This window comes from Ostrinia furnacalis, unplaced genomic scaffold (assembly GCF_004193835.3).
Source record: "Ostrinia furnacalis isolate ACB-3 unplaced genomic scaffold, ASM419383v2 OfSCF0635, whole genome shotgun sequence".
Classification (NCBI taxonomy): domain Eukaryota; kingdom Metazoa; phylum Arthropoda; class Insecta; order Lepidoptera; family Crambidae; genus Ostrinia; species Ostrinia furnacalis.
In genome coordinates, this window is record NW_021130874.1 from 1301424 (window position 1) to 1328820 (window position 27397).

General features: G+C 37.7%; 1 protein-coding gene across 1 annotated transcript; it reads left to right on the top strand.

Moving 5' to 3' along the window:
• Positions 1-5043: 5043 nt before the first annotated feature.
• On the top strand, positions 5044-26068 carry LOC114366482 (solute carrier family 2, facilitated glucose transporter member 12). The gene is made up of 7 exons (XM_028323366.1): positions 5044-5340; positions 15014-15222; positions 15993-16304; positions 17376-17508; positions 22622-22827; positions 22938-23126; positions 25798-26068. The coding sequence occupies exons 1-7, from the start codon at positions 5250-5252 to the stop codon at positions 26032-26034; spliced, it is 1377 nt and encodes a 458-aa protein (XP_028179167.1). The 5' UTR covers positions 5044-5249; the 3' UTR covers positions 26035-26068.
• Positions 26069-27397: the final 1329 nt, after the last annotated feature.

The window sequence follows — 27397 nt, forward strand, 5'->3', positions numbered from 1 at the left end:
TGAAATTTAATTTGTCACAGATCGTCATAAATTACAGCCTAGGTATATGTTATTCTGGGTTATAAACAATAATTCTGTACAGTTTCATCAAAATCCGTTCAGTAGTTTTTGCGTGAAAGATTAACAAACATGTTCACATCCAGACATCCATACAAACTTTCGCATTTATAATATTAGTAGGATAGTAGGATTTGGAGCTATCAAACCAAAACTGTAGAAATTAAATAGGAAATTGGTTTTAGTCAAATCCCAATCCTTAGTAATCCAATTCCTTAAAGTAGGCATCTTTGTAAAACTGTTTATCCTTATTAATACAACCTGAAAAGCAAGGATTTTCAGTGTTATTCGCTGTAGGCCGAAATGAGAACGTTTATTTGACAAGAAGTAATACATTTGCACGAACATTTTCATGAATATACTTTAACATTCATGAGCCTTGCTGAAGTATTTGAAGGAATACTAAAGGTAAACATTGTAGATTAAATAAAACTCATATAAACGATATTTTGCCGTGTCTCGTCTTTTGTAGCTTTCGATTTGTTACAATAGAGTGTCAAGTGGTTACAACTTTGTAAGATTTAGTTCTGTCAGCGACCAAGAGATGGCGCTATCTCGTTTTACATCGCGGTATTGTACGAGTTTTTGTCTGACTAGCTATAAGAAACTGAAAACATTTACGATCATTTGTTTTGAAACTCCTTACATGTTTCAAATTTTTTTTATGTTTCAAATTACAATTGAGTTTGAAAAGGCGAAAATAAAGCCGACACTGACAAGGAGTGTTTTCTTTTTTGCTTCACGTAAAAAACCCGCGGGTAAATTATTTGAAAAGAAAATGTACTGTGTTTGGTACGAGTAAATAGCGTAATAAATACCTAAATCCAAATAATATCCTGTTGAAAACCTAGGACTTTGTAAATCAGATCAGCGGCTTAGGACGAGTACCCACGTTAAAAGGGATAATCTCTGATCCCTACAAATATTTACATACTTTTCACCTATGTGAATTGGGTATTTTCCACCGGTTTTGTAAAAAGGTTACCTACTTTTTTCCTAAAAAATAAAAAGAAATGTGCAGTGTTTTTGGTTTTGATACTTCTAGGTTATTGTAAGGATGACTCGGATTTTTTTATTGTTAATTTTTCTACTTACTTGGCTAGGGCTTTCACTCATAAAATGTTGAACACCTTTATAAAAAATATAATAACAAAGAAAGAATTTCACGGGCACTAGGTAGTAAATCAAATTAAATCGGATTAATTACTTTTTTACACTAACTTTGAGAAATTTACGGTAATATCGCCAATTTCCTTGTTTCACTCAAGAGTAGGTACCTATGAAATTGAGGAAAGTTTTGATTGGGAAGTTAAGTTTCCTTGTTCACAGAGTAAATTATATAATTTTGTTAAAGGTTAATCTGTAAGGTGTAAGGGTCAATTTGCTAAACACTTTATCAGAGACCGAGTTATAAACCGGTGTTTTTTCCCGGAAAATTCTTAACTTTTTATTTTTGTAGTATTAATACCTACTAAAGCCTGGTCCGCTGTCGCGACTGTGCGACGCGCGCCCGCAGTGAGTGTGCGAGCGCGACAGTAACATAATTACGTGCGAGCGACAAGGATGGGCAGCTTGGGGTCATTGGACGGGATTCTACGTGCTCACGGACCAGGCTTTAGTATCTACTAAATAATTCCCAAAGCCTCCCCAACCCGTCTGGCGAGCGTGGGGAGTGTAGGCCAAATCCTCCATTTGCCTTTTGTAAATTAGAGGGTCGTGCTCCTGCAATGGAGACTAAATGACCTGATGATGATGGAGACGATGATGATGATGATGATGATGACGACTCAATAATGTTATACCAGGCCTGTTCATCTCCGCGAGTTTACATCGAAAACAAAACACGCACGATGGCCTACCTACAGGATACTATTCGACAAGGCCTCACATACGAGCGAACATTGACTCACGCACGCGTATTCTTGTGTATGATGGAACAAAATAAAGAAAATGGTGTACTAAATACTGTGCAGTATTTAACTGCCTAAATAATAATAAAAACACAGAATGTACTTTTTTAAGTTGCCTCAAGACACTGAGAGGTAAATAAGTAGTTTATTTATTTATTTATTTATTAGGTACACCAACGATAGGTACAACAATACACAATATGTTAAAAAATACGCAAAATATTAAGCTAATTGCACTATCACTTAGAGGTATACACAGCTTGCAAGAAATATAAGTTGCTGCTTAGTTAGCATAAATTTTAATGATGTTATATAAGTTAAATTATTATGATATAGAGTCGGTTGCTGTAGCCTTGAATTTGGGTAGGGACATGAGTTGATAATTCATGCTAAATCATGTATATCCTCCGCCATTTTCCGCAGTGTGACACCTCACGTCACATCATTTTACCGAAGTCAGCCCTATAGCTTCGGCGCAGTGCCGATCACTGACGTTTGTCAACAAAATGGTGCTCGACTCTTGAGACAGGCTAAATTACACCATAATAATTATTGTTAATGACATTGAGCATACATTTTTTCAAATACCTTTGCGAAGTAAAACTTCTGTACGTAGTACTTATTATTATTCTGTGGTTATACCTTATGCAATTCTATGAAGGCTCACGATTCCGTACTATTAGAGCTGATGATTTCTAGAACTGCATCAATTTTCATACTTTGAAGGCTGCTCCGATTTTGGTGAAGCAGCTTAGAAAACTCTCGATCCAGTAATTTTAAAATACCTACATCTTGTTTTTTTTTGCTTGTATGTAGCATTACTATTTCACAGGGATTTTTGAATCTTCCGATAACTTTTATCTAAGGAATAACACCCGTATTCACAAATACAATATAAGTGCCACTTGTGGTCTAAACTGAATAAATATTTTTGATTTTGATTTTGATTTTTGAAACATTACTATGAGGTCTCATACATAGTTTGCACACGATTCCAAAAACCTATTCATAGTTAATACTTGAGTGGCGGAATGACACAAAGGAAACAAACACAGAGCTCTATTCAACGCTGTGCGTTCGACTTCGCATAGCGTTGTTGCTTCTTTAGCAAGCATCGTTTGTGAATACGGGTATAAGTTTGGCAATTGACAGTTTCAGAATGAGAAATATGTCAAAACTAGCTGACCCGGCGAACTTTGTTCCGCCTTAATGGTAATAAATAAGCAGACTTTTTTTTTAAATTTCGAACGGGATAAAAAGTATCCTATGTCCTTCTCCTGGATCTAAACTATACCTCCCTGACAATTTTCAGCTAAATCGGTTCAGCCGTTCTTGATTTATAAGTGGAGTAACTAACACGACTTTCTTTTATATATGTCACCGTAATATTGTGAATTCCGTCAGATTATAATCTGACGTAGTTGGATTACAATCTAACCTAACCTAACCCACTGTTAGTTTACAATCTCACGCGTTATATTGTAAGCTGACGAAGTTTACAATTTCGCGTTGACATATATGTATATAGATTACAAGTTTATTCTTCAGTTATAAGATATCAGACGATTGAAAAATCAGCCCTTTTCAATTCATATGTTTTGCTTTGTTTTACTTGTGCGTCATCTGCTATGGTACGACGCTACATAAAGACACACAAATAAACCTTAACACCCTCTTTTCCGTGTGTTATAAAGAAACAAAGTCAATTTCTCTTAGGAACGGCACCGAATTGCCAGGTCTGGGCCAATCAGCCGACAATCAGATTGGAATCAATTTTCGTCAATTACTAGCGGCAGGGATTGTTAAACTTCACTGGCTTCAGGGCGGTTTACACGGTACGACTTTTGATGTTTGTGAACATTTATGCAGTATCGACATAGCTCGCAGAATTGCTAAAATCAAGGGCACATAGCTCGTAGGTCGCGGGAAGAGCCTGTATGCGGGCAGCGCAGGGCCGTGCATTGTGGAAAACCTTGGAGGAGGCCTTTGTCCAGCAGTGGACGTCATTTGGCTGAAACGAACGAACGAACGAACGATGCAGAACAAAACAGAAAAAAAATGCAATCACACCTGATGTTAAGTGAGATGGAGTCTAGGATGGTACATACCTGCCCTGTAAGTGTCTATTCACTCTGAAGAAACCTGGATTATAGTGTTCAGGAAAGACAGCTCTAACTCTACTCCTGTTAGTACTCCTTCACGTAGTAACTGCTGGACGGGTGTTGATGAAACTTTAGTATATTATAGCTTATAATAATATACCTTAATAGCACATTGGCTAAAATTCATCATCATCATCATCATTTCAGCCACCGGACGTCCACTGCTGAACATAGGCCTGTGGTTGAATGATGATGATGAATTTCAAAATATAGTATCTACGAGTATTTCTAAACCTGTAAACGATCTAAAAAAAAATCTGGTCCGTGAGCACGTAGAATTTTGTCCAATGACCCCAAGCTACCTATCCTTATCGCTCGCGCGTAATTATGTTGCTGTCGGTCATTGGACAAAATTCTACGTGCTCACGGACCAGGTTTTAATACTCACACCCGTATTCACAAACTTTACTATGAGGTCTCACAGTGTGCGTGGACGCACAGTGTCACACACGAACCAAAAAAGAGCTCTATTCAACGTTGTGTGCTCGATTTGCTGCTTCACTTAAGGAAACATCGTTTGTGAAGACCTTAGATCATAGATGATCTGAGGTGAAGACGGATGTTACTGCGGTTTTGATTTATTTGCGAATTAAATTTTGATGGGTGCTGGGAATAAAACCACAATCGACAAAACACAATTTTACAGGAGAAGAGATTTAGTGAATATTTTGAATAATAACTAAACTACGAGGCGTATCCACACGGTTTGTATATCTAACGATGCGTTATTTTTTTCTGGAGTAACATAATTAATGTTTTCTTCAAAATGCTGCACAATAATCGAGTCTCTAAAGGATATAATACAAGAACAGTCACGGAACCAATAAATCATAGTACACATTACGTTACATTAACGTGGCCACTGCGCACACAATCGTCCTCTATAAAGGTCCTTTCAATTCAACATACGCCACGCTCGTTGTGTCACGTCTTGTTGACAGTACTAATGCTACCTCGCTTTTTAACAGCTGTAAAACAAGACAACACCAACTAATACTTACTATACCAGTCCATTATCAGCTGTTTACTATACACGTCAACTTTATGCCCCTGATACCGTCTTTAGTGATATAAAAGATTAAGTTTAACAGTCGAAAATTTAGTGCTATGTGTGGTGAAAATGGTGTACGTTGTAAATGGAGGGGAGAGTGGTGGTGAGAGGAAGGAGAGAGAGGCCAGTGTGTGGAAGGAGGTGTTGTTTTCTATTATTGGTGAGTGAATGTTTTTTATTCAAAGTCAAAGTCAAAATTTCTTTATTTGTTTAGACTAATAAATAGTACTTACTTTATTATTATTATATATAAACTGTCGGCCGTTTGGTGTAGTGGTTCGAAACGGACTACTATTCCGGGGGTTGCGGGCTCGATTCCCGCACAGTACAAACATTTGTGTGCATGAACATATTTGTTTGTATTGGACTGGGTGTTTTCTATGTATAATATGTATGTATTTACAAAAAAAAAGTATTTAAGTATGTTTATATCCGTTGTCTAGTACCCATAGTACAAGCTTAGAGCTTAGTTTGGGACTAGAAGCGCAGTGTAAAATGTCCAAGGATATTTATTTATATTATTAGTATTTATATTCTGAGTTAGGTCCGATTCGAACAAATTTTTATCCGAGAATAACTCTTGGTATAACTGGCACATTGTGTTTCACACCCGTATTCACAAACGATGCTTGCTTAAGTGAAGCAGCAAATCGAACGCACAGCGTTGAATAGAGCTCTGTGATTGGTTCGTGTGTGACCCTATGCGTCCACGCGCACTGTGAGACCTCATAGTGATGTTTGTGAATATGGGCATTAGTTTGAGAAATGTTATTATGTCAAAATGTCGAATAACTGACGATTGAATCTAAGATTAATATTTACTCTTGTTTGGTCGAATCCACCCTTAATGGTATAATCCTTGGATTTATTTATAAACTTCGTATTACCTGTCGAGATATGGTACATTTTGTATCTGCACATAAGTCTGTGGTATCTAAAAGTAGCTGCCAGTAATTCCATAGGCTACCATCATAATAAATGATAATGTTATGAATTATACCTATACTTACTCTGGTATAACTTTTCTCAAACAATCACAATAATAAAACATAGACAAATCAATTGAATAGAAATAGGGGCAATAAGAATAATAATAAAATATTTTATTTATTCATTTCACTCAGATGTACACAAGTTATAACATTTAAATGGAAAGAAGTTGTTAAATTATTATGAGCATGACCTTCTGATTACAATAAAAATAAAGGAATAATATACGAGTCATTAACAAATGACACATTTTAATTCCTTAAGACAATGGTTCCCAAAGTTGTCTGGGCTACGAACGACTCATCTAATACAAGTTCCCAAACTCGGGACCCACCTATAGGAAATTAACCGTTACCAATATGCCTAAATAAAGGACTCGGATCTGTGGGGTGGTGTGTCGTTCTACAGGCAGGGCCCACTCAATGTTTGCTCGTGACCCATAGTTTGGTAAACCCTGCCTTAAGATATTCTAAAAATAACACTAATCCGATTTCGAATATTTCTGGCCGTTTCTGGTCTCAAAATATGCCGCTTTTCCTCATATTTCAAGCTGTGTTTTGGTCTTTTTCAATAATTCCTGGCTTTGTGAATTGTGCCAATATTGAGTGTTCCTATACAGCCTATCGCAGTGCCAGAAGCAGAGTAAACTAATAAAACATGTTCGGGACTAACATTCCTTCCAGCTGCTTGCCGACCGATGGGACACGTCTCAGAGGCATAATTCATAATCACAGTATAGTTATACACAGCAGGTTCAAATCAAATTAAAAATTCTTCATTTTTAGAACGTATAAACAACTGAACGTAGGAAGATTTAATGAAGGTTACTAACAATGGCACTCTTGTGGTGGAGTTTTGGGCTGACACTGTGTAGGTTTGTTGTCGACAAGACAAGAAGCTTATCTTCTAAGTTTAGCTTCTCAGGTAGGAAGGCCTTTTCAGAGAGGCGTCAGTTAGACATTGGTTAGTGCAAGTAGTGCTGGAGCGTCTTTCCAGCTGGTTACGAATCCGATGGGACATGTCTTAGAGACATAATTCATATCACAGCATACTTACATGCAGTAGGTTCAAATTCAAATTCTTCATTTGTAAGTTAGGCCTTTTCAGAGAGGCGTCAGCTAGACACCGGTTATTGCGAGAGGCGCTGGAGTGTCTTTCCAGCTGCTTACCGATCCGATGGGATACGTCTCAGAGGATGTCGCCAGACGTGGCCATTGTAGCCAACTCTGGAGCGAAAATGGCACTAATTTTGTGGGTGGTTCTCGCGAACTGCGTTGTCTGTTCGGGGATGAGAGGAAAATTCATACCACAGAGTATTTGCATGCAGCTGGTTCAAATCAAATTCTTTGTTAGTACCTACCTATGTAGGTAGGGCTTTTCCAGCCTTTGGTTCCCATTCGTTTATAAGCATATCTACGGCAAACTAGACAGCGACGGCGACACTACAGCGATCTTCCGCGTTCCGTCCTAATCTCCAACCAATAGTGGTCTGAAGAAACACGTGAAACTTTTAATGGGTTAACTTGGCGACGCTTCAGTCCCATTCGCTAAGCAGTTCTACATTAGTACTTACGACAGGCAGTTAGAGCTACCTGCAGTAGGTCAGTGTTTTTCAACCTGTGGGTCGCGACCCCCTGGGGGGTCGCGAAGCCTCTATAGGAGGGTCGCGAGAGGTCGTAAAAATTACTTCAGTAAAATAAAACTTTTAAAGACAGATTAATCCGAAATCTAATTATGCAAATATTGTATGGATTGAAGTATTCAGTCCTACAAATAATTATCTTTGCAACACAAAATGCATGAAAAAAAAGCGAACGGTCGGGGGGTCGCCAAAATTTTTTTCATACTAACAACTTGAAAAACACTGCAGTAGGTAATATGGAACTGCAGCAGGACAATCATTTGCGAAGAGAAGCCATTTTCAGAGTTAGTAAACAACGAGTCGAATCTACTAGGACTCGTAATGATTGATACTCAAAACTTAATTGAAACTTTAGAATAGATTATTGAATTTTAATCACTAAAAAGTATAAAAAACAGTCGCTTTCCACTATCTGTCCCTATGTATGCTTAGATCTTTAAAACTACGCAACGAATTTTGATGCGGTTTTTTAATAGATAGAGTGATTGAAAAGCTAGGTTTATATGCTTAGCACCCGTGGGACGGGTGGGGTCGCTAGTGTGTAGATTAATCACAGTTTTAACCCTATACTTGGCAACAGCGGTTTTGGTTAATATTTGTGATTTCCACTATAAATATTGGATTTATTACGAGTAAAAATCATGTAAAAAATACGAAAAAAAATACGAAAAAAAGTCTTGGGTAATATAGTTTTGGAAATATAGTATGTATCTTTAAGTGCACATTGCCAGCTTTGTAGTAAATTAAAACATGGTTTATTTGTTAGAAGAATTTAGTTATTTAAATGAAAATTACTACAAAACCTTAAGCTATTCCTTATTTGAAAAATAAAAAATAATTATACTTCGTCGCTGCATCCTCGAGATTTTCATATTTACCAGGTAGTCCACTTCTCATTGTACTAGGCATCGAACATTTTAGAGCATACAATACAAAAAAGTACTTGTTGTGACTCGATATCCGGCGGTAGTGGGGCACGCTTACGTCACACTCCTCCAACCGTCGAGTCGTCATTCGCTTCGATAGTGCGGGCATCGTAACATCGAAATTTCTCGTTCGTGCCGCAAAAATTAAATTAAATTAAATTGGAATAAGTGTGTGCTTCGTGTGTGTTTAAATGTGAAAAGACCATAAAAGTAAACATTTCGATAAAATACACAGTTATTACGTCGTCTAGAGCGACGCGACATTTGGAGGATAATAATGGCTACCTGTTGGGGAATCAGGAGACCGGATCAAGGCCGCAAGTAAGTGCTCCGCCAACGAAAGTGCCTGCCAAGCTGCAGTCTGCGAGGAATCGCGCCGTATTGCAAAAAACATCACTCATCGTGAATCACAATGATGACTACGACCACTCTGGCAAGAGTGTACCGACCGAGAGGCAGATGAGTTTGGGGAATATTTAAAACAATTATTTTGTTTTTACCCAACTGTAAAAGGAATGGCAAAATGTTTTCGACTATGTTCAATCTGTGCTCGTACATAGGTACGTAATATATTGGATCCTAATTTAACACTGAGTTGTGCTGTGATGTGAGTTGTGCTGTGATGAAGTTCATACCGTGTTCATGGAATCTTACCTTAATGCTATTAAGGTAATCTATGTATTTCCTAAGAGTAGTGATGCGATTACTACCGAAATACCAAAATCGTAATAAAGAACCTCGATGCGATTGAGGTCAAATACGAATCTCTTAGAGTAGTGATGCGATTACTACCGAAATACCAAAATCTTAATAAAGAACCTCGATGCGATTGAGGTCAAATACGAGTTTCTTAGAGTAGTGATGCGATTACTACCGACATACAGTTCACAAGAACAAAAACTCGCTGCGTGCCTCCGCACGGCGCGCCTGCCGTGACCACTGGCCCCTTCAATCACCAGCTTTATAACCAGAAGCATGCAGCAGCCTGGACAGGCTGTTCGCTTTTTGGGGTGATTTGGGTTGGTTGGAGTAGGAAGATAACCACGCAAGAGAACCAGGAGGCTAAGTGCGGCTTCTAATTAATCAGCTGAAGTGGCACCGCTACTGACTTTCGACCTGGTTCGAGATTTTGGAACCATAACCAGCATTTTGCGCGCCTGATTTTGTTGCTGCAGCACTAAGTTGTCTAAAAAACAATGATTCTTCAGTAAATGAATTAAAAGTCATATCAGTATATTATAATTTACAGCTTTCAATATTACTAACTAATAACATATCCCTTTTTTATGCGATAAAATCTATGAAAAAATCATAAAATAAAGTCAACGAGAACCTGGCAATGTGTCTTTAAAGATACATTCAAAATTGAAAGTAAATTATTACGTATCTGACAATGTGCATTTAGAGATACATTCGGACAATCCGCATCGTACAAGAATAATTATACAAGTTTTGGGATGAAATAACAGCACTATCATCAAGAAACATTTATTTACTATCCATATTACTACAAATAATCACCAATATTCTTTAAAAAAAACACCGAAAATAATAAAAATTATCAGCCGGTGCGTAGACGCCTGTCAACGGTCTAACATTTTGCATATTACTGTTAAATCTGTGCAGCCTGTAGCGATTCTATACTGTGTAACACAATCTATAGTATTTGGGCTAACGTTATATTAAAAAAACATTTGAAAATGGTTTTTGGTTTCTCCCCCATATTTTTGTTTTGGTCAACGTATCTTTAAATGCACAATGCCAAGAAAAGGGTTAAATCTCAGCTCAACATTGAATCAACTTCTAAAAGCAGGTACCGCGGGCCTACCGAATGTCTCTCTTTTGTATTTATACTCGTAGTTGATTCAGATAAAGGTCAAGCCATTCTTAGCCATTAGATTAGCCACTTCAATTGTTACGGCTACTTGGTTGTTCCTTTAAAATATACTAGCGGCTGCCCGCGACTTCGTACGCGTGGACCCCGTTTTACATCCTTAGGGGTTGAATTTTGCCAAATCCCGTCTTAGTGAGCACCTACGTTCTAAAATGAACCCCCATGCTAAATTTGAGATTCCTACTTGTAGTTTCTGAGATTTCGTGATGAGTTACTCAATGACCTTGGCGTGGCGTGGTGGGCGTATGATGTAGCGGGCGGCCGCTGGTTTAAAATAAATGATTATTTTCTAAATTATCTTTTGGTATGTATTACATAAAATAATATACTTGATAAATATCGAATGTTTATTTACATGACTAATGTCATAACAATGAAATCGCATGTTGCTAAGCAACCATAAAGAAGGTCAGACATGACACGCCTCCGCCGCGATTCCTGGCTGCAGCACTGCTGGCACCAGTGGCGCCGGCAGCAGCTGGTCTAGATGGCGCGTCCAGGTCAGACCGCCGTCCGTACGCACGACATAGTGCAGCTTGCCCAGGCGCTGTACCACTGTGGCAAATGTCCACTTCTGAGCGGAGCTTCCGTAAAGTCTAGCCTGCACTCTGTCTCCACAAACAAAATGTCTTGTATTACTATAGGCCAATGTGTCATTAGTTCTCGATGGAGAGGTTGATGGGGTTTTGAGCATAGTATGAAGTCTAGTCCTTACTTCTCGGCCAAACATGAGCTCGTAAGCTGAGTGTCCACTAGCGCCAGGGGTACGCCTCAGTCGGTATTTAATCACTAAGAGTTTATCCATTAAGTCGCCTCCAATTTATTACATAAAATAATATACTTGATAAATATCGAATGTTTATTTACATGACTAATGTCATAACAATGAAATCGCATGTTGCTAAGCAACCATAAAGAAGGTCAGACATGACAGTATGAAACTTAGAGTTGTTTTTTGAACTAACGAAGGCACATCAAGTTAAATACTGTAGCATCTATGTAGTCGTAATAGGCACTTTGAAACAAAAATGTTTACGTTAAATGAGCAAAGCTAAGATGTTTCCTCATTACACAACTCGCTGTATATTCCTTAACATCACCTACATAATTTTCTTCGTGCAACTTAAATTATGCGCCACAATCTGAAGTTTTGCTTTTGTGACAAATTCTGCGTGGAGCACAAGCGTATTTAGCATTTTCATTTCAAGACTATCTTACGAAAAGTCTTTAAAATAACATGTATCTACATTTAGGCTGGGTTGCATCTTACTTTAACTTTAACAAACGTCAAAAATCTGTCAAACTTCATACAAAAACACCGGTTATCGTTATAGTTGATGATGACGGCCAATGGGGCAGCAAGGTTCTGGAGTGGAGGCCACGTGCCGGAAAGCGCAGCATAGGACGTCTACCCACAAGATGGACCGACGACCTCATAAAGGTAGCGGGTAGGCGCTGGATGCAGGTCGCCACCAACCGGCCATTGTGGAAATCATTGGGGGAGGCCTATGTTCAGCAGTGGACGTCCTCCAGTGTGGCTGAGATGATGACGACGATGATGATGATGATCGTTATACAGGGTGGAAACGATAAGTGATCTCACTCGATTATTTCTAAACTATACAAGATATCGAAAAACTGGTTACTGATCCTGAAAGCGCTTCACGAGCTCTTTCAAATGATACCAATAACAGGTTACAAAATAAACGGAAACTATCTGAAAATTTAATGTTTCCAGCTTCCATACTAAATGTATGCCAACCCAACTACACAATATTAGAATTTAGAAGTGTATTTTTTAAAAATTAAATAATAAACTTAAAATAAACTCATAAATTGCATTTTTATTTAAAATTACTTATAAAGAACATTATTTTTAGGCTTTACTTGCTATAATATTATCCAGAGATGAGTGCCATGACAGTCATAGTACTAAATGTATGGAAGATGGAAACATTGATTTTTTGGATAGATCCAGTTTATTCTGTAACTTAATATTGATACCGTTAAATAGAGCTCGTGAAGCACTTTTAAGATCAGTAACCAGTTTTACGATGTCTTGTGTAGTTTTTAATATTATGAGGCTGTACCAAATGTATGGAAGTCGGAAACATTGAATTTTCGGTTAGGTCCAGTTTATTCTGTAACCTATTATTGGTACCATTTGATTGAGCTCATGAAGCACTTTCAGGATCAGTAACTAGTTTTTTGATATCTTGTATAGTTTAGAAATAATCGAGTGAGATCACTTATCGTTTCCACCCTGTATAAAGTTAGATGGTGCAACTCAGCCTTACACTTTTCCGTTTAGGACATTGTAGGAAATATTTTTCCAAGTTGGTACACTCTTGTCAGAGTGGTCATAGTCGTGGTCATCATGATTTTGGCAATAATATGGCGTCATTCCTCCGACTGCAGCTACTTATACAAGTAGGAGTTATAAAACTATTACATATTAACTAAATGTTTAGATGCTTACGGTGCCATCTAAGATTGGCTGTAGATACCGTAAAGATCTGATCACCTTTTGAAGGCGAACCCTTATCGTTCGTTGGGTTCCGTGTCTATAGTGCCCCTTGATAATGTCTACCATTGTCCGTTTGCCAGGTCCAAAAACACAAAAGCCGGACTCAGTGCTTAATTTGGCCGGACATAAAAACCCTAACAAAAGCTGGACAGGCCGGACAAGTCAATAAAAAGCCACACATGTCCGGCTAAACGGATACCAACCCGTCCAGGGTCGGCCAGCGCGTAGAGAGTGTAAGACGTAGGTCAAATGCTCCATTTGCCTCTGGTAAATTAGAGGGGGATGTGATGCTGCAGTGGAGAATAAGTGACTTGATGATGATGTCTGTCTAACAGTCAGTTAGTGTGCTTTTTGACGTTTTTTCTTGCTGTTCAACTAACGGAAGTCTTACAAAGATACAAAATACAAACATAGTGTTTAATCTTATAACCTAATCCTAATGGTTGACTAATTTTGAAGCCAATTTAGTCCAATGGCGGCACCGGACGACTTACGCGATTCCGTCTTTACCCAGTTGCGACCTGTAATTTGATTACTGAATGTGAATGGGTCAAATCCTTCAGACAAAAGTGATTCACGTTTTTACTACTTTGATCAGAAATTAAAGATCTTGATTGGTAAAATTGGACGACAAAGAAAAAGTGTTGGTTAGAATCTTCAAAAGAACCTGACCTAACTTTTTAGTTGCGGTCCAGTGTATTGTATTGTTTGTCGGCCGTTTGGTGTAGTGGCTCGAAACGGACTACTATTCCGGAGGTAGCGGGTTCGATTCCCGCACAGTACAAACATTTGTGTGCATGAACATATTAATTGTTTGTATTGGACTGGGTGTTTTCTATGTATAATATAAGTATGTATTTACAAAAAAAAAAGTATTTCAGTATGTTTATATCCGTTGTCTAGTACCCATATTACAAGCTTTGCTTAGTTTGGGACTAGAAGCGCAGTGTAAATATCCAAGGATATTTAATTAAAAAAAAATGCTATAGGTACTTAGCCCCATTATGAAGGTACATGCATTACTGTCAACAGCACTAATATATATTTTTTTGACAAATACTAATTTGGATCTTCATCTGTCGTCAAATCCTTACTTGAGAAATATTAGCTATTCAGACAAAATTACTGTTTATTCCCTTTCCGTAGCAAAATTAATATTTAGTTCAGTGATTCATATGAGAAAATATAATAGACTTTCAGATTTTAATATAGTTTAGAATAAATAAAGTTACTCTAGGATGTTTTTAATTCCATCTAGCTATCACAGATTTAATTTAATATCTGTGATCACTATACACACTTACGTGTGGTAGTTTGGCTTTACGACTCACAGTTTACATTCGGATTTAGAGATATGAGTCACAAGAGGTAGTAAAGATAATACAGTAGACGTTTTGTTCTAGTTAAAAATAACGAGGACTCATTAGGAAATACCTATTTATAAAGGTCATTCGCCTTAAGTCTGCGATACGACAATACAATGTGATAAATCGGAGACATAAACAAACTGAACTTTGCAGTTAAATAAATCGTTGTCCCATATTCACCGACTTTCTTCTTCTTCTTCCTCGTCTTCCTTATCCCGTTACGCGGGGTTGGCTTTGCCAATTATGTGTCGCCATTATTTTATTTCTATCTAGTTTCTATCTAGAGCTCCATGCTTACCAACTTTTTGCTCTCAAATAAAAGTCTTTAAATACTTTTTAAACGTAGCGTGGGACGCATGCTCGCTCATACAAACCGGGCGATGTGGAAATCACTGGCAGAGGCCTATGTTCCTATGTCCTCTGAACTCCTGTGGCTGAAATGATGATGATGATGAAACACTTTTGATGATTCATGCTATTGTTCCAGCCAGCCTGCCCTTCTTCACCCATGGCCTCGAGACCACAGAGCTGGCCTCGTCATCCCACTCAGGGCACTTCATGAGCACAGAGGATGGGGTTCCATGGAACGCCACAGCGTACATTCTCGCTGCGCTGGTCAGCGCGCCGGTGTACTGCTATGTAGTGGATAAGTGTGGGAGGAAGGTGGGGATCTTCTTGGTCAGCCTGGCGCAAGGGGTGAGTATTGAAGAAGTAAAAGTCAAAGCTTTTTATTCAGTACTTAGGCCGTTTCCAGGGCGCTTATACAAATAAATATTACCTTACTAGCTGACCCGGCGAACTCTGTTCCGCCTTAAAAGCAATAAATAAGCCATCACAATTTTTCCTTATTTGCTCAACGTTTAGACCTACCCTGGACTACGACAAACATTTTAAAACCAAAATCAGCTCAATCGGCCCAGCCGTTCTCGAGTTTTAACCAGACTAACGAACAGCAATTCATTTTTATTTATATAGATTACCACCACTTTCGGACAATATATGAGCTCGTAACTCAGATAATCAATTAGATTTTGCCTGCGACTCCTATTGAAAAGTTTCAAAGGAAGATGCATATTATTTTGTAAAGTTAAGTTATCCAGTGTAGAAATAGCTAATGGAGAGTAAAGGCTGACTTAATAATGGTGTTATAAATAAACTTGTATTTAACACAATTCAACATAGTTAATACCAATTATTGTGTATCTTAAACTGGGCACATGCAAATGGTTGGTTAAAAATTATCCAGAAATTAAACAGTAGCATAAAATTAGTATTTGATTATCTATTCGGTAAGTCAACTTGTTCTAATGTGAGAACATCGCAAAACTTTAGTCTTCGTGACTTCATGAAGCCATAATCTACGATAACACAAAAAATATTTAACGATGCTATCAATGAATGCGACAAAGTAGGCACTTAAGAAAAGCCATTGTTTGGGAAATTCTATAAAAATCTGTTCATTCCAGGCCTCCTGCATCCCCCTATTCCTATCACAAGACTTCATCACTGTGATAGTTTTACACGTGGTCGCTGGCATATCCTCAGGCGGCCTCTTCACCGTCCTCCCGATCTACGTGCGAGAGATCAATTCCCTTACCACTGAGGGTTTCTCTCTTTCTTTGATGATGGTGATGACAACAGTGGGATATGCCATGAAGCTGGTCATGAGTATGGAATACCTGATGTATGTGATGACGGCGGTGGTAGCGGTGCAGTTCCTGTCGATGGTGCTGCTGATAGAGACGCCGAGCTATTTGGTGATGAGGGGGAAGGAGGAGGTAAGGCGATTTATGTTTTTGAGTTAGTAAATATTACAAAGATATACCAAGATGTCTCGCGGATGTACCTGTACTTGAAAGATCGTATTTAAATTTATAACACAACATTTAGAACTGTTGAAAAGTGTACCTTCTGAGGAACACGAGGTCTTTCGATAGACTACTACGTACTTACCTTTTTGTTTTTAAGAAAAATTTTATATTCGTTTATGTTGAGATGTTGATAAAAGTGGCCTTATGAAATTCATAGTAAGAAATCTTTTTGAATGGATGACCACTGCCTGATTCTACAGTGTTCAGGAGTTTCTCCCAAAAAAACTTGCATATTAGCAGAATACAGTCTTTCTTTATCTATCTGCAACCATTACCTACACCTATTCTTGCAAATAAATATCTTTATCTTTTAATACATATTTACACACGTATCTTGACACATGTCTGTGACCGGCGTTTAGTAAATAAATAAATATCTTACGTTCAATGTCAAATATTATAAAACTATCTCTGACAGACTGCTAATAACTGTGAATCAGCTAGTACGGGAGATCGTATGATATAGGTAAAATCCTCCTTATTCCCAGTAGTTAGTTCCATGGAACACATGGAATTTTCAGAAGCTTATGGATGAAGATGGACGTATTTTAGTTAATTTTAGTACCCTCACGAATCACGACCGTGACTAATACAATTTTATTAATGAATGGAAATGGAAGTGTTTTTATACAGTTTTGTAATATAGCTCAAGGAATTTATTTATTTGTTAAGATCATCGACACACAATCTCTTTTAAAACTCTCTAGATCCAGCCAATATTTTAAATGATTCCTGTTGAATTTGGTCCACATTATCATCCACTCACGACTCAGTAATTCACGATCATCATTAAAAGTAGTGCGTTGGAATTTATCGATATGGAATATTTTTTACAGTTCTAAAATGGCGTCTTAAGCCCATTTTCACCATCAATCCCTAATTTTTAAGTGACCCCTATGGTAACACTCAACAGGAATTTTGTTTTCATAACGGGCATTAATCTTTAGTTATGGCTTACTAACTAAAGTTTTATTTCAGGCAGCCAAGCAAAATATAACAAAACTCAAATGCTTAGACAGCAACGGCGAGAATGTGACAAAAGAACTAAATAATCTGAAGGACGAAAGTGAACGAGCTAGGTCTAAGGGAAATCTATCTGTGATAGGGATATGTAAGTATTACGCATTGCTTTGATTGTATATGTCACAATCTTTTACAGCAAATATATTTTTACATCATTATTCAAAGTGATGTAACTGTGAATATTATACAGGGTGTCCCAAAAAGTAGTGTCAAGCCGAAGCCCACAGGTAGAGAAGAGAGAAGCGATTTCGGAGTTCGGTCACGAATGTTACACTGTCGCTCTGGTGTCTTTTTGTATGTGTTACTTTTTTATGGTATTTGACCGCAATCGCACCTGGTGTTAAGTGAGATGCAGTCTAGGATGGTACATCTGCCTTTCTTCTTCTGCTCTGCTACTTCGCTTTGTGCAGTGATTTTGGAATTAAAACTGACTACATACAATGTTTTATTGTCTAAAGCAGTTGATCCAACCCACTAGAAAGAAGAAAAAGTAAACTTGAAGCTTCTACGATTTAGTGTAAATTACTGGGGTTATTTTCGGTCAAATATATCTTCAAACGTCTATAAATTACCTACACCTGAGGCTAGGTTTTAAAACAGCTGTCTAGATCTAATTTGAATATTTATGACCTAGGTACAGACGATGATACAGCATAGGTACTAGACTCTGACTCTTAGGTTGTTGTAGATAGATGTTATTTTGCAATACAAGTTTATAATTTACTAGCGGCCGCGACTTCGTACGCGTGGATCCCGTTTTACCCCCTTAGCGTCGGAGCGCACTTACACGGCCGTAAAGAAAATAGTATTTTATTAACAGTTCTTAGAGTCGTAATTGCTTACAACTGATTAACTGACATTTCAATCCGGACGAACATGAATGACAGAAATGTCAGTTAATCAGTTGTAAGCAATTACGACTGTAAGAACTGTTAATAAAATACTATTTTCTTTACGGCCGTGTAGGTGCGCTCCGACGCGCTCCGCCGCGTGCCGGTCAATGGGCATCGTACCTTAGAATTTGAATATTGCAAAATCCCGTCTTAGTGAGCACCAACGTTCTAAAAGGAACACCAATGCAAAATTTGAGACTCCTAGCACTTGTAGTTTCTGAGATTTCGCGATGAGTGAGTGAGTCAGTGACTTTACGCATTTATAGAATTTAGTCCAGTCAATAAAGCATTATAGATGGAAAACTGTAGAACACAATTTCTGACTTCAGGACTTTATTTAAACTAGTTAGGAGGTGAACATAGCAAAAGTCCCCGCCCTTAGCCCTTGAGCCGGCGGGGAGAGGGGGGTTTAAAGGTGCCACTTTTCGGTTTTTCGCTTAATCCTCGGAAACTATGCGTCCTAGTGACATGACTACTTTGACACAAAAAAAGCATATTCAATTTGCTACAGATGAGATAGACAAGTTTTTCTATAAATTGTATAGCTTTTGCGGCATCTGCTCTAGAAGGTCTGTAATATTGGAAATTTTATTTTTGTCTTACATGTTCCCACCAGGAGAAAATCGGCTAAATCAACATTGAGCAATCATTCTAGACATGCGGGAGCATGTTAAGCCTAGTTCCAGCGAGGGGACTACACCGTGCGTATATTTAGACGAATCACTTTGAGCCACTTTTGAATCCTCATCACTCAAAAACTACTGTGCATTAACACTTCAAATTTGGCTCATGTGTTGAAACTTACAAGATATACATCAGTTTCAAATTTCATAAATATGCCTCAAACGGTTCTTTAGATATTGACGTCCAAAAATCTACATGTCTGACCTATAGACCAAATTCTAACCACTTCCAGATGACCTCGAAGGTTCAAATTTGGCATCCAGAAAGGTAGTTATGTAAATACAAAGGAACAAATAAAAAACCAGTAAATTTTAACATTTCACATGTGATAGATAGATAGTAGTGCTCTAAATATCGATTTTTGAACGTCTATACCTAAATAACCGTTTGAGGTATATTTATGAAATTTGAAGCTGATGTATATCTTGCAAGTCTCAATACATGAGCCAAATTTGAAGTGTTAATGCACAGTAGTTTTTGAATGATGAGGAGTCAAAAGTGGCTCTAATTGGTTCGTCTAAATATACGCACGGTGCAGTCCCCTCCATGGAACTAGGCTTAACATGCTCCCGCATGTCTATAGTGTTTGCTCAATGTTGATTTAGTCGATTTTCTCCTGAAAGGAATATGTAAGACAACAATAAAATTTCCAATTTTACAGACCTTCTAGAGCAGATGGCGCAAAAACTATACAAGATATAGAAAAACTTGACGGTCTCACCAGTAGCAAATCGAATAAGCTTTTTTTGGTTCATAGTAGTCATGTCACTAGGACGCATAGTTTCCGAGGATTAAGCGAAAAACCGAAAAGTGGTACCTTTAAACCCCCCCCTCCCCGCCGGCTCAAGAGCTAAGGGCGGGGACTTTTGCTATGTTCACCACCTAACTAGGCTAAATAAAGTCCCGAGGTCAGAAATTGTGTTCCACGGATTTCTCTCTACACCGTCGTTAAGGCATTCATTGACTGGACTAATTATAGATTTTATAGATTGTGCTGTCGACTTTACACTAAAATATTGGCCCTTAAACGGGACTATTCCCACCTCTCGTTCCCACCACTACAACTCCTGTGTAGCCAGAATCTACAGCTTGACCGCCACAAAAATCCAACCAATGAAGTTCAAGTTTGTCACGGGGGAAAGTTAAACTGTCATTGGACCCGCAACGAAATTAATCAGAAGAACATAGGAGGAGTTCGAAATATTGGCTCTTGTTAATTATTATTAGTTTCAGAGGTTGATGAATTAAATAATGCAGTTTAATCTAGGGATAATGAAAAATGCTGTATCGGATAACAGCTGAGGCTCGGGCATTAAGGTATTAAATTCTAGCTTGGTTGTAATAAATCTTAAATAATGCAGTTTATCTAGATTTGAAGAGACGGTAATTAAAATAGTATTAATATTGTGAACAAGAAAAGCTTAGACTTTCTATAAGTTAGAATAAAAAGTAAAATAGAAAATAATGTCACAAAAATAGGAACTTGATTTAAATGTTAATGAGCAAAGAACATCAAAATGTCTTTCTAGCTAATACTTCCTAATAAAATTTCGCGAAACCGTGAATTTTCATGAGAATTTCCTTTCAAAATCAAAACTTGGAAACTTCCAGAAACGTGGCAAATTACATCACCATACATACATGTGGAATTAAAATTCCTTTGGAGCCAAATTTCGTTAATATGCAAATATGGAATCACTTTGAGCAAAACAAGGCACTCGGTAATCTTATATTGACGACACATTTCGTCGTCAATATTTTGGGAGTTTTGGATGTTATTTTCCTTGGTTATTACTGGGGGTTAATGCCCTTAATTTGATTATTTAATACTAGCGGCCGCCCGCGACTTCGTACTCGTGGACCTCGTTTTACCCCCGTTAGAAATCATATTTGTAGATGAACGCCATCTATATGTCTCTATATCACGGCATGAATATATACGAACTGGAAAAGCTCTTCAAGATACCAGCGCGCGTCCCTTCAAAAAAAAAAAGACAGATTGTCCGGCGCTGTAGATTTTAACCAGTGACGATAGATGGCGCTTTTTAGACATGTCTTATTTATTTATTGTTGTATTTGTCACAATATATCGTTAAAAATTATAGCCTATATGTTAATCTGGGTTATAAACCATAATAGGTACCTACTGTAAAGTTTCAACAAAATCCTTTCAGTAGTTTTTGCGTGAAAGAGTAATAAACATCCAAACTTTCACTTTTATAATATTAGTAGATGGTAGGTTATAATCTGGGTCCATATTGGCTCACCTAAAGTTATTTACCCGAAATTGTTCTTCCTAACGATTTTAAATCCGAATGATCACTCTTCCTAAAATTTATCATCCTAAAGTTTTCATTCATACTATTCGTAGTGCTACCGGCGATGTTCATAACACTCATGTTTCCGAAAATTGTAATTAATAATATCATTTATGTAAATATATTTAAACTCCTACTGTTTTTTATCATAACACTTTTATCCCTAAACATTACCATAATATTTTCACAAATACCATAGAATAATAATAAATACTACGTACAGAAGTACGTTCTTCGCGAATGAAACGTAAGGCCACAGTTCTAACCTAACCTAAACCAATAATTATGAATAGGACCGATTCGTTTCTGGAACTTGACTGAATGACTGGAGCGGGACTCTGGCTTCGCTCGCTCGGCTCATGCGTTGTGGTCACAGTTCTAACCTAACCTAAACCAATAATTATGAATAGGACCGATTCGTTTCTGGAACTTGACTGAATGACTGGAGCGGGACTCAAGTATACGTGTTAATGCCAACAAACTTGAACTTTAATATATCGTCAGAGAAAGAAATCTAAACAATAAAGATATGACTTTGAATAATAGTGTAAAATATGGTTATGTTTAGAAAATCTAGGAGAACAAATAAAAGTATAATAGATGTTTATTGCTAATGACATTATGAAGTTGAATGATTCGGAATTATGAACATTAGAGACAGAGTAGTTAGGAATTGTGATTGTTAGGATGAAAAATTTTAGGAACAACATTTTCGGACTTCCAATTTTCGGAGTTGAAAATTTAGGTGAACTTTGGCGCACCCTTATAATCTTAATCCAAGAGTAATTAATAGACGTGATCTAATCCGATTAAGTCATTTCTTACTACTATATTTTCGAGTTATTTGAAGTTTTGGGTTAATTTTCTCCTTTATCGATAAGACGTGAATAGCTTGCCAATATTTTATTTTAATTACGATAAAAAAAAATACAACGGTAAGACACAGTAGTGTTTTGTGTAGTGTAATGATTGTGAATCGTATTTCTAACAGTCATTTCTCCGTGTAATAATTGATCGACACTGCCTTTCGCTTAGTGATATTTTCTAAAGATGCTATTTTCCACAACAAAGGCTTAGGCTGGTTTTAGTGTCACGCGGACTGTCAGTGCGGATCGCTCCGCGCAGCCGATCTGTATGAACAGCTAGGGAGCGAAGCGGTTCCTCCGGACCGCATTACTCTAAAACGCTCTCTAGAAGTTCATACAGATTGGCCGTGCGGAGCGGGTACGCACCGGACGGTCCGCGTGACACTAAAACCAGCCATACTACTCGTTCTTTAACTCTCTTAATTTTATTTTACTTCCAGTCAGGAGTCCCATGTACCGCGATCAGACGAAGATAGGCGTGATCCTGTACACCACAACAGTGTTATGCGGCAGCATAGTGTTCTTGGACTCAGAGAAGGCTTTGCTACAGCTGGGTATATCTGACCCTGACAAGACGCTGGTGCTAAGCTGCCTGTTTGCTGGCAGCTTGTTCACTATGCTGCTGATCAGCTTTGTGGAGAGGAAGGTGAGGTTTCCATCAAATTCTATAGTCATTCACTTACTATTTTAGTTGAAATGGAACGCGTATGTTTAAAATCTTAGTATCAGAATTAACCCTTAATTGAATACTTCCAGTACCTCGTCCCCTTCGGCTTCTTCACCATGATGGTGTCCATGGGGGTCCTAGCCGTGTTCACACAGATGGACCTGACCGTGACGTCATTAAGATGGCTCCCCGTTGTCGCGCTGGGAGTCCTGAACTTCGGGTATGGGGTGATGTGGGCGCTGCCTTATGTTGTGATGGTGGAGATTTATAATTTTGAGGTGAGTAGCTATGTAGGCTAATCATGTAGGTAGGCAGGGATCTCATTTCTCATTTGGTGGAATGACCAGGTAAAGGTTGCGAGAAGGACCTGCATGCGGGCAGCCAGGATCGGTGGATTTGGAAATCCTTGAGGGAGTTCTTTGTCCAGCAGTCTCTCTTTTATCAGATAACTAGCGGCCGCCCGCGAGTTCGTACGCGTTGATCCCGTTTTACCCCATTTGGGGTGGAGTTTCATAAAATCTTTTCTTAGCGGATGCCTACGTTATAATTACTCATCATGCCAAATTTCAGCCCGATCCGTCCAGTGGTTTGGGCTGGGCGTTGATAGATCACTATATCAGTCAGTCAGTCAGTCAGTCAGTCAGTCATAGATGTACTTTTTTGTGTATGCAATAAAGATTTTAAATAAATAAAATGAACTACCTACTTCAGTAGTAGTTCATTTCATTTACTAACGTTAACCTCCAAGATCCTCCAAGTCTGTTATTTTAAGGTCATCATCGTGAACCGTATTAAGTTGGCAACTTGTAAATAATAAAGCTGATGAATAAAGACAAATAATATGTAATGTTGTATGAAATCAAGGAGATTTATGAACGCGTAGAAATAAATGAAGATTATCATTGCTAGTTAGCCAAATAAAATGTGTATCACAGCCAAACGATTCGATTTGTTATATGTACCCAATAAGCTATAATCGGATCAGTGTTGCAGAAGATATGCCGAATCATCCCGAGTCGGTTAACGCCATAGACTTCTAAGAAGACTATTAGACAAGCCCTTCGGAATAAATATTTAACTTACAGAGCCTAAAATGCGGCAGTTTACTTACTTGTACTCATAAGTCTATGCTTATACATAAATATTTTTATGTGAACAAAATGCGCAAGTAGGTAAATGTTTTTTCGGTGCAGTTTCTGAGCACTTTCCATATTTTTCTCAAAGCGTTGGTACTTGGTAGAGACCAAAAAATAAGGAGACGTGTAAAAAAATCTCTTTGGGGCTACCTTTTTATTATATTTATAGATGTCAAATGTCCATAGAAAGAAGATATTTAAAAAAAAATGTTATTGAGTTTTCTTGGTGTTATTATGTAAAATGTAAGTGTTAGTTTTCTGACTGAAAACTCTGAAAGCTTTTCTGGTTTAACGGAAGATTGACCCTCTCGCTTGCTAGCGGTTGGCTACTTGATAATACTCGTAATAGTACATAAGTACCTTATTTATCAGTAACTTTAACAATATATCTATCATTTATCGTGGCCTGTCTAGTAGAACATAGATTTCGTTGTTTCACGCACACATGCACACTTGAGTGACCACGTACTGATTGTGGAGGTTTGTGAAAAACAAATACGAACGAATAGACATCCAATGAAATAAAAAGAACGTTGTGTGCATTAGATAAACACTGTTTCTAATGTGACCACTGAATCATGAACTTTGAATTTTATGTATTTCATTAAAATATACTCAACATCAAATAAACCGCACCTTCCGCGACGCGAACTTTAAAGGTTTTCTTCTGACATACATACATATACCTACCTACCGTAGCACTTTGACAACGTGTGACTGCGGTTTTCCAAACATGAAAATCATTATGCAACTACATTAGCAACTTTGTTCAGTTCAGTATTTTGAAAATCTTGTTTTATACTTTTTCAGCGTCGTTTTTTTATGGTTATAAATCAAATAATGATCTTACGTGTCCTCTTTAACAGATGGATAGTGATTAATCCCAACTTAACAGTTTTATAGCTAATAGTAGTATAGTGTATTAGATTGATGTTGCCCGGTTGGTAGCGGCCTGCGTCCAGCGCCTCCCTGCTACCTTTTGATGAACATGGAAAGCATTGGGGGAGGCCTATGTTCAGCAGTGGACGTCCTATGGTTGAGATGATGATGATGATTATATTGATAAAAATGAGATTTGAAGGAGGTAAAGTTACTTCGTTTGGCAGGCGGGTTGGAGATCGCAGTTTAAAAGATTGATGGCAAATCCCTCCACCATAGTGGAGGAGGCTCATAGTCCAGCAGTGGACTGTAAAGGGCTGTTGATGATGAAAGTTACTTCGTATTTTTTTCCCAGTTTGGTTGAATCAATGACTGAAAAAAATATGTTTCTTCTATACATTTGAGGTTCCGATATTTTAGACATATTTTGCAGTATATAAATCTATAACGCTGTGACTGTAGTTGTTACAACCTATACACCATAATAAAGTAAGAAGAAGAAAAATAAAGACGCTCTAAATATTTTTCAAATTAAAATCCTATGAAGATAAGGCTTTTTTCAGGACAAATACGTGTCGTAAATATCCTACTAATATAATATTATAAATGCGAAAGTTTGGATGTCTGGATGTCTGGATGTCTAGATGTTTGTTACTCTTTCACGCAAAAACTACTGAACGGATTTTGATGAAACTTTACAGTATTATTGTTTATAACCCAGAATAACATAATAGACTATAATTTATGACGATCTGTGACAAGCTAAATTTCACGCGGATGAAACCGCGGGCAAATGCTAGTATTCTCTTTACTATGGAACAACTGAAGGGTGGTAATGAAAAGTAGTCGAAGAAACTCAGTTAACGTTTTCAGACTTCTAAATCTTACAGGAAAGACTACGTAGTTCTTTACTCTATTAAGTAATTTGTTTCAGATCCGAGCAACAATGATCGGCCTTCTCTTCACTTACGGGCAAATAATCAAGCTAATACACATCCACACTCACCAGTACATTGAAGATTACATGGGCATATATACTTTGTTATACATATTTACCAGCATCAACATATACGGCGGGGTATACTCCCTATTCGCTATCCCGGACTTGAAGAAAAAGTCGAACAAACAGATTGAGAAGCAGATGAAAAGGATACCTTTACTGAAATTCTGAATTATTGTTATAGAAAATAAACTAGTCTATATTGGCTTTATTTATTGAAGAACGACCTTTACTTATGTATTTTGGAAAAGCGCTTTTATTGTAACCACTAGCTTTCCGCCCGCGGCTTCGCCCGCGTGGAATTTTGTCTGTCACAGAAAAACTTTATCGCGCGCGTCCCTGTTTCAAAAACCGAGATAAAAACTATCCTATGTTCTTTCCCGGGACTCAAACTATCTCTATGCAAAATTTCATCAAAATCGGTTGCGAGGTTTAAGCGGGAAAGCGTAACAGACAGACAGACAGACAGACAGACAGACAGACAGACAGACAGAGTTACTTTCGCATTTATAATATTAGTTGGGATTTAATTTTAACATCTATCGTAATTCGTACTGCTGTTTACTTTTTTTTAACCGACTTCAACAAAAGGAGGTTCTCAATTCGGTTGGTAAACATAAATGTGGATTATGGACTAAAGCTGAAGCACATAATAATAATACTGGACCGACTTTTTACCTATCTGTGGAAATTCTTGGGGGAGGCCTTTGTCCAGCAGAGGACGTCATTTGGCGATATATTTTTGCTCAACACTTTTGATTTCTTTTCTCGTCACATTATGATTATTACAGGTGGCAAAATAAATAAAATATAAACCCAATAGTCTGGCCCAAAACAACAAGACCTACAGAGGCTCAGCTGTGGATTTCAAACAATCTGTAAGAAAGCCTATATTTCTTCAAGATTCATTGCCTCGAACAACAAGCGAAGTAGATGAAAATCTAACTTCGATGTTTGAGGTAATTGAAATCGCAAATGTAGGTAAGAAAAAGATAATCTAGATATTATTTCCATTATCTGTACCTAAATAAAATTATTACTTTTTTCTTAATCTTACGCTCGTATTCAGAAACGATGCTTGCTTGCTTGAAGCAGCAAATCGAACGCACATCATTGAATAGAGCTCTGTGATTAGTTCGTGTGAGTAGTAGGGAATTGGGTTCTCTGGCTCACGGTCGTTCAACATAATCGGAGTTTTAGTTTTCAGTCTAAGTGAATCGTTCAACTATAGAGCGCTCTCGAGAGGCGCTTTACAGCGCCTCTTAAGCGCGCAACGAGTTGACTGATTCACCTAGACTGAAAACTAAAACTTCGATTATGTTGAACGACCGCGATCCAGAGAACCCAATTCCCTATTATCACACTCACAAACTAGATTAGTGTATACCCTAGTACCTCAGTAGTTCTAAGCTTTCAGTGAACGTAATAGTAAAACTTTTAAGACAACTAAGTGAACCTATGAGCTGATCTATGCATACTATGAGTAATATATTGAAAACTACATTAGTAACTGATATTAGGATAGTTATTAGCT